This window comes from Glycine soja, chromosome 18 (genome assembly GCF_004193775.1).
Source record: "Glycine soja cultivar W05 chromosome 18, ASM419377v2, whole genome shotgun sequence".
NCBI lineage: Eukaryota > Viridiplantae > Streptophyta > Magnoliopsida > Fabales > Fabaceae > Glycine > Glycine soja.
Window position 1 is genome coordinate 18,257,447 of NC_041019.1, and position 17,179 is coordinate 18,274,625.

Below are 17,179 nucleotides of genomic sequence, written 5' to 3' on the forward strand. Positions count from 1 at the left end.
TACCAAAACGGTCATGACCCCCACCGCAACCACCACCATGATCGTCAATCGATGTCACCATGACCACCGTCGCCATCACCAACATGACTTTTATTGTCATTACCACCATCACCATCATGATTGTCGTGACGGTAGCAAAGGTGATCATGTTGGTGGCGATAATGATAGTTACGACGTCGATCACGGTGGTGGTAGTGGTTATGGTTGTAGTTGTGATCTAAATTAAATCTTTAAGATATTTGGTTTTTTATTTGATAAATCTTATAGAGATTTTATGGTTAAATAAACTTTTAATTTGAATTTAAAATGTTTTAATATCTTGTGTGTGAATATTCATAAATCATAATTATCTTATATATGTATGTAAGACATTCATAAATTATAAGCTCAACACTCGTGCAAAGAATGATGCATTATGCTTATATCGAATAGGTATTCGGCCTAGGTTGAATACCCATAATACCCTAGTAAAACCTTTGGGACACTGAAGCATACCACGCGATGGTCCTTGGTATTTGATCCTACCGAATACTTGAGGACTATAGCTCTGTTATCCCATAGTGCTTACCCTTGAGAAGTGTCAGGTACTCGGCCTAGCCTAATACTTGATACCCCATATAGTATCAAGTACTTGGTCGAGACTAATACATGATACCCTCCTATAGTATCAAGTATTCAACCTAGCCTAATACCTGGTACCCCCTATTTTATCAGGTACTCGACCTAATCGAATACCTAATACCACTTGTAGTATCAGGTATTCGACCTAGCCTAATACCCCTCTACTAGGTATTTAGTCTAACTGAATATTGAACATGCATCATCCAACCTATGATGACCTATTTAAAGAAAGATTATCCAGATTGTTTGATAAAGTATTAGTAGGCATGAGATCAATTCTCTAATGATAATTATAGATACATTACCTAAAGAGGCAACCTTGGAAAAAAGTCCACAAATCCGAGACCCACTAAGGTATGTATAAATAATCACATGAATATTGAGGTAAGACACTATTGATTCTCATTTATTACCCTCAACTGAGACTTTACTTGAGCGTTAGAGTGTCTTTTATAGATATTCCACCCTTCGGCTAGCCGAGTACCCTTTGGAGAAAAAGAAAGATCATTCAGAGGATACAAACAAGGAAGAAATTTACCTACCTACCCCTTGGCAGGTACAACACTAGTAAGAATATAAAAAAAAAAAAAAAAAAAAAAACTACAAGTACCAACATTACGTTATTCGAGTAGAACTGGTTCAAATCATTTTCGTAGCATCTTAAGTTTAAAGCATGTGAATAAAAAAATGTCATTAAGAATTGAGACTTTACAAAAGATTGTCAAACAAATTTGATGCCTATCACCTATAACATTGTAAAAAGATACATATGCTCCAGGTTTTCGTAATAATTTTTATGACGTGTGACTCAACCTGACGTACTTTAGCCATGCAAGTAATAGGTGAATCCAGAATGATTATGATGAATATTTTGATTAGGCAACTTGATCACGTTACTCCTGTTTAGCATCTTAGCTAACCTATTTAAGGCAACGGGAAATGCTTTTAGAAACGAAAGCGACAATAGAATCTATACATGATCCATTAGTAAACTTTCGTTAACAATCATGACAAATTGACAACAAATATTAAATGGACCAGGTGCCCCATAGTAGCGCAATCAAACAAAACATAGCAGATTTTACGTATCACGATTTTGCCAACCATGAGCGACATAAATAAATTTAAACTTTGCACCAAGACAATTTAAAGGGCACTGTATTATGGGACCGGCCTGCGGATACAACATTGATGACCAGCAGAAAGGTTGTTATTTCTTCCATTATACCTGGCATTTTTGGGTTTCATGGGCCCCAAATAAGACAATGCAAATCTTCGCTCCTAATTACATAGGCCCAACCCACGTACTGAAATAGATCATGTTCACTTCATATCATTCTTTCATATGCACCTATTTATTACTGAAAAAAAAACATTTTATTGCTTTAATTTTTGTATCTGTTTAAATTAGAGATTACCTAAGCTAATAGGTATAATTTAGTTGGCAACATACACTGTGTTTGTTTGTAAGAAAAGATTTAAATTTAATCCCACAAAATATATCATTGAGAAAGGACGATAAGTTTTTAAGTATGATTAAACTTAGGATCAGGATAAGTATCATAATCATCTCAAATAACCAAAACTTTTGAGATTACCCCGAAAGTCAAAGGCTTTGATTACAGTGATTTAAAGAATTAGAAGTTACCTATTGCAACTAATTTTTTAATAGGAATTTGATTCTGATGTGTGTGAAATAAAGTCGTATGATATCATCTAATACTGTGTTATGTCATTTAATGAGATTCACATCTTATATAACCATTAACTAATAATGATGTGTCGACACATGCAGCATTAAATTACAACATTAAATTACAACGTAAAATTATTTTCAAATAATAGCGCTTCAAAATTAAACATGTACTATGCCTTCTAAATTTGTGTAAGCTATTTAAATACACGAGATATTGTCAAAAACTTTTTTACTTTTAACAATAATCCTACTGAGATTTTAATTTGTGAATTCATACATAGTTACATACTACTTCAGCCACCACCGCTGATCCTAACGGGTTAAAAAAAATACAAAACTTTCACAAATCAAAATGTTTGATTTATTTTTAAGTTGGATACATCACTTAATTTTTTCAGTTATATTTTTGGATGTTCAATTCAAGAACTACGCTAACGGAAACAGATCAAAAGGAGAAAATCATTCAAGTTTGAAGCTCAGAAAAAGTGCCTAGCTAAGTTAGCCAATATGAAAAAATTCTCAACCACATTAATTTTAAGATTGAATTAGGGTAGCCATAGGCGGTTTCAAGGCCCGGCTATCCTGGACAATTGCCCAGGCTCTGGCCCAAATTCATTTGGTAAAAAAAAAAGGTAAAAATTAAAAGAAAAATATTAAAGAAAGGGCAAGAAATTGAAAGGGCAAAACAATTGTAAGAGTTAAAAATTAAAAGGGCAAAAATATAGGTAACAGAAACAAAAGAAGTAAAGCTTCGTCACCGCAGCAACACTGTAGAAACCTTAAAGCTTCCGCCATCGACAACTACTGGTTCTTTTCCGACTACCGCCTTCCCCTTTTTTTTCGGTTAGTAATTGTTTAATTTCAACTGATTGGGTTTATTTGCACCGCCTAATAGTAGCAGACACAGAGAAGAAGAAAAATTTGGGTTTGTCTTTGAAAGGTTAAATATTTTATGTTATATAGAAGTACTAACATTGTGAAAATGGGTCCCATATTTTTCAAGTTTATCTAAAATCTCATATGGTGAAATTATAATATTGTATCATACTGATAACTTCAATAAATTTTATTATAAAAAATATTTACTTTATAATATATTTTGTCATTTTGTGTGCTGCTAAGTGTCAGATTAAGCTATTACACAGCAAGATTCATTGGTTATAAAAGTTTTATTGATAAGTCAAACTAAAGTGTGTATCTAGTAATATTATAAGCATATAGTATTATTTATAATAGCAGTAAAAAGATCTTTTACAGTGGAATCATACCACTTGTAAATTTGTTTATTGATAGATAAATTATCTACAATAAAGGTTTCTTTTGGTTATCTAATTTTATTAGTTTCTATAATGGTGTTTAATTGAATATAATATAATGCTTGTTCCTACTCTTTATAAATCATAAGAGATTACTTTTATTTTGAAAAACTATTCTTATTTAAATTTTGATTCTTATGATTTTAATTGTTAATTGAGTATTAACTTAAGATCATTTAATTTCAGAGATGAGGAGATTTTTGGTTGATAGAGCAAGTATTGAGAATGTGAATGTTGTACAACAAGAAGCCGAATTAGAACCGCCACCTAATGTGGTTAATGAGTTTAACCCAAATGAGATTGTGCGTGATCCAGGTCATAGGAAACAAATTAATGAGTATGCTCCGGATATTCAAGATCAAGTGAGGAGGGCATATATATTGAAGGGTCCAATGCAACCACATTTGCCAAGCTTTCCTCGTACTCCATTTGGAAGTGTTTCTAGAGCATTTAGTAAATCATGGTATAAGAATTACACATGGTTAGAATACAGTGAGATCAAGGATGCAGCTTATTGTTTTTATTGCTTTCTCTTTAAGCAACCCGGGAGGGCCGAACACTTTGGTTTTGAAGTCTTCACTAAAAGCGGATATAGAGATTGGAAGCATGCATCTCAAGGCTTGAAAGATCATGTTGGTAGTCATAATAGTTTGCACAACTCATGTGTCAAGCACTACGATGATTATAATAATCAAAGACAAAGTGTGACAAGTAAGTTTGCTAAAGCAACCAAGGAATCAAAAGAATTGTATAAGATTCGTTTGACTTGTTCTTTAGATTGTTCAAGATATCTCATAGCACAAGGCATGGCTTTCCGTGGCCATGATGAATCCTCTACTTCGCTAAATAAGGGCAATTTTAGAGAGATGGTAGATTGGGTAAAATCTCAGAATGAACAAGTGAGGGATGCTTTTGACCGTGGTGGAAAAAATTGCACAATGACTTGCGGTGACATTCAAAAGGAGCTTGCAACGTGTTGTGCACATGAAGTTACCAAGGTGATTATGGAAGAGCTTGGTGATAGACAATTCTCCGTGCTTATTGACGAGTCACGTGATATATCCGTCAAAGAGCAAATGGCGGTGATGTTGAGGTTAGTAATTGTATTTTCCAATTTCCAATTTTCATTACCTATTATTCTCTATGCCGCCAAGTAAACTGGTTGAATTTGTTTTAGGTTTTTGAATGACAAAGGGAATGTTGTGGAACGATTTATTGCTCTACATCATGTCACAGATACTTCATCTAAGTCATTAAAGGATGCTCTTTATGGTATTCTTGATAAGTACACATTATCTATTTCAAGGATACGAGGGCAAGGATATGATGGAGCTTCAAATATGAGAGGTGAATTTAATGGTTTGCAAAGAAAAATTCTAGATGAAAATCCTTATGCTTTCTATGTCCATTGTTATGCTCACCGTTTGCAATTGGTTGTTGTGTCTGTTACTAGTAGTTGCTCATCTATTCATGATTTCTTTGAGTACATCACCTTGATTGTGAATACAACAAGTGCATCTTGTAAGAGGAGGGATGCTTTGACAGAGGCACAACACAAAGATATTTTAAATAAACTTGAGAGTGGTGAGATATCTAGAGGAAGGGGCTTACACCAATCATCTAGTCTCACTAGACCCGGGGATACTAGATGGGGTTCACATCATACTACATTGCTTCATTTGGATCAAATGTGGTCCTCCGTGTTAAAGGTGCTTAGTATGGTTGATGAAGATGGACGTGGACCATCTCAAGCAGCAGGTTTGATAGAAAAAATGGAGAGCTTTAAATTTGCTTTTATTTTGAGGTTAATGTTAAAGTTGTTTGGTATCACAAACGAGCTTTCAAATATATTGCAAAGAAAAGATCTTAATATTGTGAATGCCATGGAATTAGTTGATGTTGTCAAAGCTCGGTTGGGCACAATGAGAGAGAGTGGTTGGAATAATTTTTTTGCCGATGTCCAAGGATTTTGTGTTGCTAAAAGTATTCTGGTACCAAATATGGATGACGAAATACCAGTTCGGGGTCGTTCAAGAGCAGAAGGGAGGACTATCACTAATCTTCATCATTACCGTGCAGAGATTTTTTATGTTGCTATTGATAAAATATGTGTGGAGATGGATCACCGCTTTAGTGAAGGAAGTAACATTATACTTGATTGCTTCTCATGTCTTGACCCCAAGAACTCTTTCTCCAAGTTTGATGTTGATAAGCTTGCTCGTCTTGCTGATATTTATCATGCAGACTTTTCTGATGATGACCGAGGAACAATTAGGGATCAACTTGAAACTTATGTGCTTCAAGTGAGAAGAAATGCTTCTTTTTCCACTTGTGAAGATGTTCAAAGTTTGGCTATGAAGATGGTTCAAACTGAGAAACATTTGGTATTTCCATTGGTTTATAAACTTATTGAGCTAGCTTTGATATTGCTGGTGTCGACAGCATCCGTTGAAAGAGCTTTTTCAGCAATGAAGATTATCAAGTCTAAATTGCGCAATAAGATCAACGATGTGTGGTTCAATGACTTGATGGTATGTTACACCGAGCGGGAGATATTCAAGTCACTTGATGATATTGATATTATTCGAACATTTACCGCAAAGAAGTCTCGGAAAGGACACTTGCCTCGTAATTTTATTTAACCCGCTATTGTAAGATTATGTTTATCTCTTTTATTTTAAATTATATTTTTGTTGACAAAATGACGAGTCTCTTTTATTTTGATTGATTACTATTTACATATTATATACAATGTGAATTTGCTATCTTTAAATTTTTGCCCAGACTTTATAATTTTTCTGGCTCCGCCACTAAGGGTAGCATTACTTGGCAGATGTTGAAGGAGTGTGATAAGAATCACATATATGATCATGCTTCAATTGGGTCATGAGAGCACCTGGTAATTATAGGAATCTTGACTATTGTTAATAAGGCTATTAGCTTCGTCAGAATGGAATAGACCGAAAAAGACATAATCTATAGGCCTAGCAAAGAGAAGAGAGAAAACCAAAACAAGCTCAGCAGTAGACACATCAACAACTGTCCATGCACGCCAGTGTCACACTTGGTTGAGTAACTTCTCTTGAATGTTTCATGTGCCAATGCTTTTTTGTTTTCAACAGTTTTGATTTCCAAAGTTGCATCGGTAAATAATATTTCCTAAGTCTAATAATTGTCGTATCAAAAAGAAAATAAATTATTCTAAAATAATTGTTTTTTTAATTTTTAAAGTAACCTTAATTATTTTTTTATTTATATCATTTATAATATTAGTAATATGAATTACAAAAACAAAGAAATTAATAATAATAAGTGATGCCAAAAATGGATTAGAAGTTAAAAATAGTGATAGGAAAAAAGATTAAAACGTACGCTGTACGCTGGGGATCCCTAGTTTACCCTGGTCCAGCAGCAATGACCAAATATTCCAATTCCACATGGGAAAAAGGTTTGGTAATATAGCATAGTAAACGGATTATGGCAGAAAACCCTCCTCGACAACTAGACAAGCCCCCTCTGAACCCACTACACTTTCCTACCCTCTTCGTTACAGAGACACTTCAAAAACATATCCAATTCACATCCCTATTCTTGCGTTATTCTTCATAGCAACAAGATCTTGCACACTTATATTCCATCCCAGTCATGTTATCTGGTTATCAAATAATTGACACGAGACCCGTCTACAACTGTTTTCATCTCCTTTATTTTTTTAGTATCATTCTCCTAACTTAAAAAATAAATTATTTTTTTTATTGTTCTCCTTTAATTTTTATAATTAGCATGAGACAATCATATTTAAATTAAATAAAATAATAAAATTATTATGAGAAATAATTTTTTTTTTCAATTTAATGCAACTGTATGCTTGAGACTTTGAAATCATGATATATAATAGTTGATTCACACGTTAAATAAATATCTTCTCATGTCAATATATAGTCTGCGGTACACAACTTTTTCCTATTTTATCTGGTTCACATAATGGATGCGTTTGTTTAAATTTTAAAAAAATAAATTTACAATAAACACTTTTAATAAAAGTCTTTTTTGAAAAAATAGATAAAATTTATTTCTTAAAATAAGTGCAAAAATTATTTTTAAGTAAAAATAGTTTAAACATGACACTAAAAAATAAAAAAATATTCATTTTATTTTATTAAAATAAGTATTTATTTTAGTAAATAAGTTTCAACAAACTAGCCTAATTTCCAATCCTAAATCCATCTCTCTCGTCCAACCAACATTACTTTATTTCCTTCTCCCCTTTTTTACACTTCCCAGTTAATCTTGATGACCAATCCATGCAAACTCACAAAAGAGCTTAATCTTTTTGCTCACTTTTTACTTTTACCCTTTTGGAAAGAAAAAACAGTAACATAATCAGTCAATTATTTTCAGTATTAAGTGAACAACTTTATTAATCAATTAACCTTCATATATAAACAATTAAAATAACTGACTAAAAATAAGAAGAGGGGAGCGCAACAAAAACCGTTACAATTAAACGAGGAGGTAATTGCAATTTGAACCCTAAAAGGGAAAAACAACAAATCCAAAGATTGCAGCAGTAGTGCCTACAGGAATGAGAAAAGAAAAACAGCAAATTGCTAGAGTATATCAATCAGTGTTGGTCATTTTAAGCCGTCTGATTGGAGAGTCAATCACTGAGCTGAGTGAAGATGGAAGTGGTGATGAGGAAATGGACGGTGGTGATGATGGCGACACATCAGAGGTGTCCAATAGCTTCCTCTTGTTGATCCCTTCCCTCTCTTCTTGGCTTAATTCACCCCTAACCTCCTTTGTTGTCATGTAATCCTTCAAACGCTTCACATCAGATAACTTCACTGGCTTCACTATGAAATCCTCTGCACCCTCCTCCAAACATCTGCAAAATTTTCCAAAATTCCAAATCTTATTCATTATTTTTTTTTCTAATGTTGAATCAATTCAAGACTCAGAAAAGAAAACTCAAAAAATAATAGACATATAGAATAAGAAACATAAGGATACCTGTCTATGCGTGGCAAAACGTTTTCAGATGACATAATAACCACAGGCGTTTCCTTGAAAGTAGATGATTCCTGTTCCAAGTTAACACTTTTCAATCAACCCTTGTTAAAAAACCAATTTTTATTCTATAGTAAGATTATATAATGTGGAAAATGAAGGATCATTGTTTAAATTTCCTAACCTTGATTCTCTTGAGTAATTCATAACCGGTCATTCCGGGCATACAATAGTCTGTGATGATTAGATCTACCTTCAAACCCTGTTAGGGAAAAATAACACAACCCAAATTATTATGGTTTCGTTCTAATGTGAAATTTTCATTTTCAGGGAAAATGAAATTGAATTAATTAATTAATTCCCTATTATAATAATACATACCACAAAACCATTAGTTTCAGAGGGTATTTTCTGCTCGTCCAATAGTCCAAGCAATTGCAGTGCTCTCAGCCCACTATCCACAGCAGTAACTGCAATTTATTAAAAACAAAAACAAAAAAAAAAACTTCAATCTTCAACAAGCATCCAAAAAATGAAAAAATAATTAAGTACACTAAAAGGGTGTTTTAAAAAATATTATTTGAGAGCACTAACCTTTACAGGCTAAGACTTTGAGCAAGTGTTCGATGACTTTGCGATCAACGGTGCTGTCATCAACGGCTAAAACATGAACCTCTTCGGATTGGTTCTGTTTGAGGCCGAAACCGTTGATGTTTTCTGGCATCCTCGGCCAAGAAACGACGCTGTTAGAGTCCATTTCTTGCTTCGAGGATAGAAAAAGTGAACAGAGAGAGAAAGACAAAGACAGAGACGAAGGAATCCTCAACGTAACTTGGGTGCTTAGATCTTAAATACGGCTTACTGTAATATCTATAATAATAATAATAATAAATACCTTATTTGGTGTATATATTTTGTTAAATTATTTTATCTTTTATTAATTTTTAAATTTTTATTATTTTTCTCCTAATAATTATTTACTACTCTAATGTTTGTTAGTGTTTTTTTACTTTTAATTATTTTTCTTTTTTAACTTTAACTAAAATAAATAAAGAGTTACGGAATGTTTCTCTACTACTAATAATAATGATGTAAGTTTTCCTACCAATCTATTAATTATCATGTCGTTTTTCTTTCACTTTTTTTGTCTAACACATTTATGGGAAACTTTGACAAGGGAAATAAACTATTTTCATACTTGTTAAAAAAAGAAGATAAAAATTTTAAATTAACAATTAAAAATTTGAAAAGTAAAATGTTTGCTATCTAAAATTGTAATGTTTAATATTATAAATCATAAATATACTTTTATAAAGATGTTAAACAAAATTATTTATTATTTTTTTACCATAACTTTTAATTTTTCAGTTTTTGGAAAAGGACAGTTTAATTTTTCAAAAAATAAATTTGTAAAAGTATTTTCTAAATATAAGAGATTCTTATAATATTAATTGAGTTCTATGTACTAATAACAATTTTACATTCTTGTATAATCACAAATTACAATGTTACTTTAAAATAATTATTGTAAAAATAAATTGAGATGAAATAAGATCTACAACTTTTTATCATATTAGTGACTGATCTTTTTTCCATATAAATTTGTGAATATTAAGAATAAAATCTTATCTTTCTCATTATTAGTATAAAACTTAAATTTGAAATCCACTGATTGTATAAAATGTTTTTAAACAATAATCTAATATAAATTGTTATTTATGATAAAATTGTTAACTTTTATAATTATTACTTCAAATGTTATATCTAAGATTATTTTCTAATTGATTTATGGTAAAAACATAGCGCATGAAAATTAAATTCTTAAAAATAAAATTATCTTGTAATAATTAATATATTTATTTTTTATGTTATTCTTTAAATGAAATTAACAATAATTAAACAATTTATAAATTTTCTTATAAATTCTTATTTCTTAAATTTTTATTTTTTAAAAAAAATAATTAAATTATGAATGGAAGATTTTCTTTTTTATATATATAAAATGGAAGATTTTCTATACCATATATCAGCTAATATCTCTCTATGATATAAAGTCCCTTTCGCAAAAGCAAATCTCTCAGGAAATCACAAAATCTTCACTGTCCCTTTTTCTTGTTATTTTTTTAATGTTTAGACATGGAGCTGAGATTCTGAAATCCACTTCGAACTATGATCTCTCCGTATCACAAACTTTTTTTAATATTATTATTGTGATGAGGAATGATATATCGCGTGTGATTGACGAGATTTTGGTCAATTCTTGGGATGTGCGAAGAGATGACATGTCACACAGTGATTGGCTGGCCCGGTTGACCTAAAGTGAATGCTTTGCGAAACCGCGCCGTCAAATCCCGTGCCGGTCCATGCAACTCCCTCGACTGGAAGCATCATAACAATGCCTTTTCCCGGCGACACTATTGCTTCTTTGATTTTCTTTCTTTCTTTTCTTCTTTTTAAGAACCATTGCGGATATGATAATTCATGAAAGTTTTTTTCTTCTTTTGAAAATTTCTTTAAAAGGTGTGATCTAAAGAAGCTGTGTATTTTTTTAAAAAAAAACAATACATTAATTTTACATAAAGTAAATGTTTGAGTCAGGTAAAAATACAAACAACAATGCTCTTCTTACGTCTGTTTAAGGAAAAAAAATTCATATTAATTGATTTATATATTTTTAAGGGGGTGTTTATTTCATGAATTATTTTGTTATTCTTAGGAATATATATAAGAACAGAAAAAATTATCACACGTTTATTATAAGGTCATAAAAAAATTAATCATAGATATATTTTATCCCTGAATGTTCTACCAATAGTTAGTTTCGATCCAGAACGCGAGAAAAAATTATTCTCATAGGACAAGAATACTTCTTCATGAGAAAAAATTCACATATTTTCTCTCATCAACCATCATTCCACTAGTCTCTTATTGTTCATTTGTGATACGTGCTTAAATTTTTTCCAATCCCCCAAATTTTGTTTTTATCCAAATAATATTCCTACAATTTGATTTACTATCGATTTCATTCTTACATTTTACAATAAATTTTTCTTTCCCTCCAATGCTCCTTTGTTAATAGATAATTCTTGTTTCTCTTTCAATTATCATAATCGTCAAACAAAAGGGATGGGACAAAGCGTGTAGCCAGAGTTTTTGTAATAAAGATATTTTAGTAATTATAATATATATTTCCTAAAAAAAATAATTCACCAAGCACAGTTTTAATCATTATTTGGAATATAAAAAATAATTTCAACCAGTTTTAATAATTAACCAAACACATTTTTTAATAGTACTCAAGAATAACATTCTCATGTTATATTCTAAAAAATATATATTTCCCGGACTAAAAAAATTAGGTGTTAAACAAACACCTAAGTTGTGTGATATTTTTGTTGGGAATAAATGTGTATATTCAAGACTCAATTTATTATGTAATTAATTTCAATTATAATAATAAAGTTGATTTAATGAGATCCTTGATTAAATTACCGACTTGTTATCATAATAGAGATTATTGATAATGAAAAATAAGATTTTTATAATTTTAATCGAATTGATCATAGAATTATTGTAAATAGGATATTAATAATTCAGAAATATCAATATATGTATGATGGTCTTTATTGATTAACATGTTTTATTTATTAAATTACATGTATAGATTAGTGGCATAGGGTTGGTGCATGATGTAAAGCTCTATTGTGTTTCCATGTGGGGGAACAATCTATTTAGTGGAAAAATCCATATTCAATTTTCTTAGTATGCAAAATTTTCTTAGATCAGTGACGGTACGCACTGCGAGTAAAAATAGTCTTTGATCCAGTAGGTTGGGAAGCACCCGTGATCTCTAACACATGACAAAAAAAAAGTACATATATAGATGATGCAAATGGTGGATTTGATCATTGAACTAACTCAATTAAGAATTCTTAATGATTAATATTACCTTAATCTATTAATAGGAAACTTTTAAGAAGAAACGTAATAATTGACCTGAGATTATCATATTAAATAAAAGTTATTTATTGTATTTTAATTTTGTACATGTAATGCCTTAGGATACTAGTTGAATGGACATTAGATATGATTTAATACTTGTAGAATTAATGATTAATTAAGAAGCAATCCATTAATTTTATGTAATGAGTTTCAGGTCTTGATCAAGACATTTGAATGAAACAAGAAAATAATTTCTCAAGTGATATGTTAACTTGTTAGATTTTAACAATAATATCATACTCTAGAGTTAATTATGAGTTGTATATTATGGAAAAAAATATTACACTATACTTCTATTGATTCTTGAAGGTGTATGATGTTACTTCATATAATTTGGACATCAAAAAGTGTTGCTAGACACCTGTCTTGATTAGTAAATTAATCACATTAATTTAGTATTGAACTTACGGGGTCACATACAAACAAATATTTTAATAATATTTAGTAATAAAATAATTTATTTGATATATAATTAAATTATATATTTAATTTAATCAAATAAATATTTTAGTGAAATATATTATATTCTTTGTTATCACAAAAAATATAATTAATATAAATATAAAATGTATCTTTTCTTAAATGTGAAAGTTGTAGTTAAAAATAAGAATAAGATTCTTGTTACATATCATGATTAAATCACATGATTAATTAATGTAATTAATTGAAAGATGTGTTTTTCCTAAATTAAATTGCTTCTTAAATAAAGATATATGATATTATTTAAAATCAAATCTCTCTTTTAAAAAAACCTAAATTCATATTTTTTTTAATACTATAAATAGAAGTCTCTGTCCAAAAGCAAAATATACTATAGACATAAACTAAAAACGTTCAACAAGAGTCTAGACATGAAAAGTAAAGAAAGTTTGTTCTTTTTAAGATTTCACTCATAAAAAAATAAAAAGTAAAAAGAAAATTTATTCTTTTTAGAATTTTACCTGTAAAGAAAATTTTTGTTACTTCAGATATACACGGATTGAATATACAATTCTAATTTTTTTATTTATTATTGTCGTAATATATTTTAAATACAAAATTAATTTAAAATATTTTCTACTGAAAACAATATGTTTAAACAAGGTAAGACAATAATCTTCTTCGGCATACTTAATGCAACTACATATAACTTAAAGAGTATTAGTTAAGCTATAAAACTGCGTTAGTTCATCCACAAGCCTATGGTTAAGTTGTGATTTAAGTTTATATATGAACAATGGTATGTTATTTTCAATGTGAAATAATTACTTAATTTATATTAGTTAAAATTTTAAAATATCATATTCAAATTCATAGAATATATTTTTACTAATTCTTGTATCTGTTAAACGAAAAAAAATATAAGTATCTTTTTTTTATCAGTGAAGGAAATAAAACATAAGTATCTTTAATAAAATATCAGAGGAATATAATAAAAATATAATTAATTATATATACGAATACGTAAACATTTCTTCATCTTCAGGTGAAGTTGTAACGTGAACTCCGAGAGCAGACTGCAGTCTGCAGAGTATCTTCATCGCTAATCGTGGAAGCGATAATATGCACGTTTTGCCTCGTGTGCTATCCTTTTGTTTGTATTATAGTCTGTCATACAATAATTTATTTTGAAATATAATATATATATATATATATATATATATATTGTTATTTTAAGATTAAAAACTATATATATAATGAATCAAATACTTTAGTTTTAAAAACATATGTATAATGTATCATAATGAGATAGATTTGTCTGTATAATTTTTTTTTTTACATAAAATAGTACTTTTTATGATGATTTTTTGAAAGAGATGGAAACTTAGTATCTTTAATCATGATTAAAACAATATTTTTTAATTAATTTATTTTTAAAAATTAAATAAAAATTAAAAATTTCAATTTTTATATACTAATCTATATTTTTATTTCCAATAAAATAATTAAGTAGTTTTAAAAATATTTTTAATTTTATTATTAATATTTTACATATAATTTTAAACCTAAGAAGTGTGTACAATAGTTACTAATATATTTCTACAATCTCTTTTAAGCACCTATTTTCTTAGAATTAAATTGCAGAATAGATAGACATAAATATGTGAGAAATCAAGAATATTAGAGATATTCAAGTATTGTATTATAAGAAACTTAAAAATAACAAAGACAAAATATCATGAGTTTCTTAACAAATTTTTATTATTGGAACATGTGATTTTGATAATATGTTGATTAAGTGAGTTACTTATATAAATAATTGTTTTTTAATTCATTTTTATTAATTAAAGAATTATTTTTCAATTACAAAATTTAATGTGACTTAAGTTAAGTAGCACTCACTCTAGTAATTTTAATATTGTAGCAAATTTTTATATAAATTTTTTAAATCTGTGATATGGTAGACTCACAAATTTAAAATAAGTAATTTATTTAAGTAATCATGCATTATAAATGTTGTTATCCATTAGTGAAATATGTCACATAATTTGATTTTATCCACTAATTCTTGCAGTAATCGGAAATTGAATAGGAGAAATGCATTATTCTATTGAAAAAGTGTATGAAATATGCTTTTTTGTTAAAAGAGAAAATAAATTTCATAAAATAATTAATACAACTTTTTCGTACGACAGAATAAGTTTCATGAAGAATTAAAAATATATATAATAGGGGTTGGTATATTTTCATGTTGCTAATCACTATTAAAAAAACTTTTTTCTACATCTACGACATTCATTAAAAAATCGTCTTCGTTTGTATAACGGTGTTAATTTTGTAAATATTATGAATATTTCAAAGACAGTTTTCACGAAACCATCTTTGAATGGTTACTATTTTTAATTTTTCGCTTTCTCTCTCTCTCTCTCTCTCTTATTCCGCAACGTATTGACCCTATCTTATTCTCGTGTTTCTTCTTCGTCGCCTCGACTTCTTCATCGAGACGCTAAGGGAGCAGAAGGAGTTGGCGGCGCTTTGACTTCTTCGCCGTGCCACTCTCTCTCTCTCTCTCTCTTTTTCTTCTCACACTCACGCCTCACACAATTCCAAAATCCTTAGCTAGAAACAAGCCATACTCACTCTCTCTCATTCTCTCTGTTTCTCTCAAATTCCTAAGTTTTTTGTGCTCAGGCGCCGAACAACTATAAGATCCGCACCATCGTCGAAATCAACCTCAATGACGGATGCGTGCCGTCGAGAATCAACAACTTTGTGGTAAATAAAAAATGCACGCATGCTTGGGGCTTCTCTTGTTGTTGTTTCGATCGATTTTGTGCAACAATGTATTTAGATTTTGCTTTTGTGTTATTCTACATTTTTGTTATTCTGCATTTCCATTTTCATGCAAATGCATTTTCGGTACTGATTCTATGGCTTGCTCCTTCTTTTTTTTTTTAAATGTAGGTTCTTTGCATTTTCTAGGGTTTTGTAGTGAGTTGAGTGAGACGCTCGAATTGAACAACTTTTGTTTCGCTCCTGAGGTAAGAATCAGATCGAATTGAAGAAGAAGAATTATGTTTTTTTTTATTCTTGCTTTTTTGTTTTTTGAGTTTGTTTTTGCTATGATAGTTGGGTTTTAGTTTGACTTGCTTTGTTTCTTAGAATGTACTTGTTTTTAGGGAAAATATTCATGTCATTGTTCATTTTATTTCTCTTTGTCTCTTTCCTTTTATCATTTTATTTTTTTTATTGGTTTTGGTTTTGTTGAACATGTCACTAACCATTTTTTCTTAAAAAAGTTTTGAGTTCAGTTTTTTTTTTTTTTTTTGTGTGGTCAAATAGGATTTGAAAAGGTAGCTTTGGATGAAGTAGTGAGAGCATCTTTTTTTACCCATTTTAAGAGCTTGCATGATTTTGGTTGGGGCATTGGTAGAGTTTGCGTGTAAAGTCATTTGATGTCATAGTTTGAAAAGGTAGCTTTGGATGAATTAGTGAGCTTTTTTTTTTTATTTTTTTACCCGCTTAAGGAGTTGGTTTGGGTGATTATAAGCTTGCATAACTTTGAATGGGGTATTGGTAGAGTTTATCCGTTAATGATATAGGCTATTGAGTTGGGGAGGATTGATTTTGGAACTTGTCGTGGTGCAGAAGTTAGTTCAAGTGCGAACACTACTAGAAAAAGAGCTTTTTGCGATGCACTTACGACATCGGTCCAACAAAACTGTCGAAGTATATTAAATGGTGCATTTGTGTAATTACAACGAAAGTGTGCACCTTGCCAATTTTATGGTTGACATTGGCACAACTCCCTTGAAGGTTGTTGGAAGGGACTCGAGAGTGAGGAAACTAGACAGCTTGGGGTATTCTCGATTTCCGTAACATACTTAATGCTCTCACAACATAGTGGAGTTTAGGTTAGTAAATTTCACAATTGCATTTGGCAGCTTAAAGCATCTCCTTCAGCGTGTTACTTCCTTTGGCGTTTGTCTTTAGGTAGGCCTACTATGAGTGGGAACCTTCAAAAGAGGAAGATCCAATTAGCTAAAGATGTATATTCATGCCCATTTTGTGGAAGAGAAGAGGAATCCAATAGTCATTTGCTTCTTACATGTTA

The 17,179-nt window shown here is 30.1% G+C and overlaps 2 protein-coding genes across 2 annotated transcripts; one reads left to right on the forward strand and one right to left on the reverse strand.

Annotated features, from left to right (window-relative positions):
- Nucleotides 1–3,814: 3,814 nt before the first annotated feature.
- Nucleotides 3,815–6,303, forward strand: LOC114396097 (zinc finger MYM-type protein 1-like). Its single transcript, XM_028357992.1, has 2 exons — nt 3,815–4,726; nt 4,811–6,303. The coding sequence occupies exons 1-2, from the start codon at nt 3,822–3,824 to the stop codon at nt 6,273–6,275; spliced, it is 2,370 nt and encodes a 789-aa protein (XP_028213793.1). The 5' UTR covers nt 3,815–3,821; the 3' UTR covers nt 6,276–6,303.
- A 1,808-nt stretch (nt 6,304–8,111) lies between these two features.
- LOC114395420 (two-component response regulator ARR6-like) lies at nt 8,112–9,461 on the reverse strand. Its single transcript, XM_028357196.1, has 5 exons — nt 9,238–9,461; nt 9,025–9,113; nt 8,828–8,905; nt 8,647–8,717; nt 8,112–8,521 (listed from the first exon to the last, which is right to left on the reverse strand). Exons 1-5 carry the CDS (start codon nt 9,398–9,400, stop codon nt 8,254–8,256), a joined length of 669 nt encoding a protein of 222 aa, XP_028212997.1. The 5' UTR covers nt 9,401–9,461; the 3' UTR covers nt 8,112–8,253.
- Between the last annotated feature and the right edge of the window lie 7,718 nt (nt 9,462–17,179).

Coding starts and splice junctions, on each gene's coding strand:
- LOC114396097 (XM_028357992.1), top strand. CDS start 3,822: ATGAGGAGATTTTTGGTTGATAGAGCAAGTATTGAGAATGTGAATGTT. Junction 4,727..4,810: donor CAAATGGCGGTGATGTTGAG/GTTAGTAATTGT, acceptor AATTTGTTTTAG/GTTTTTGAATGACAAAGGGA.
- LOC114395420 (XM_028357196.1), bottom strand. CDS start 9,400: ATGGACTCTAACAGCGTCGTTTCTTGGCCGAGGATGCCAGAAAACATC. Junction 8,718..8,827: donor AATTACTCAAGAGAATCAAG/GTTAGGAAATTT, acceptor AACTTGGAACAG/GAATCATCTACTTTCAAGGA. Junction 8,522..8,646: donor GTTTTGCCACGCATAGACAG/GTATCCTTATGT, acceptor AAAATTTTGCAG/ATGTTTGGAGGAGGGTGCAG.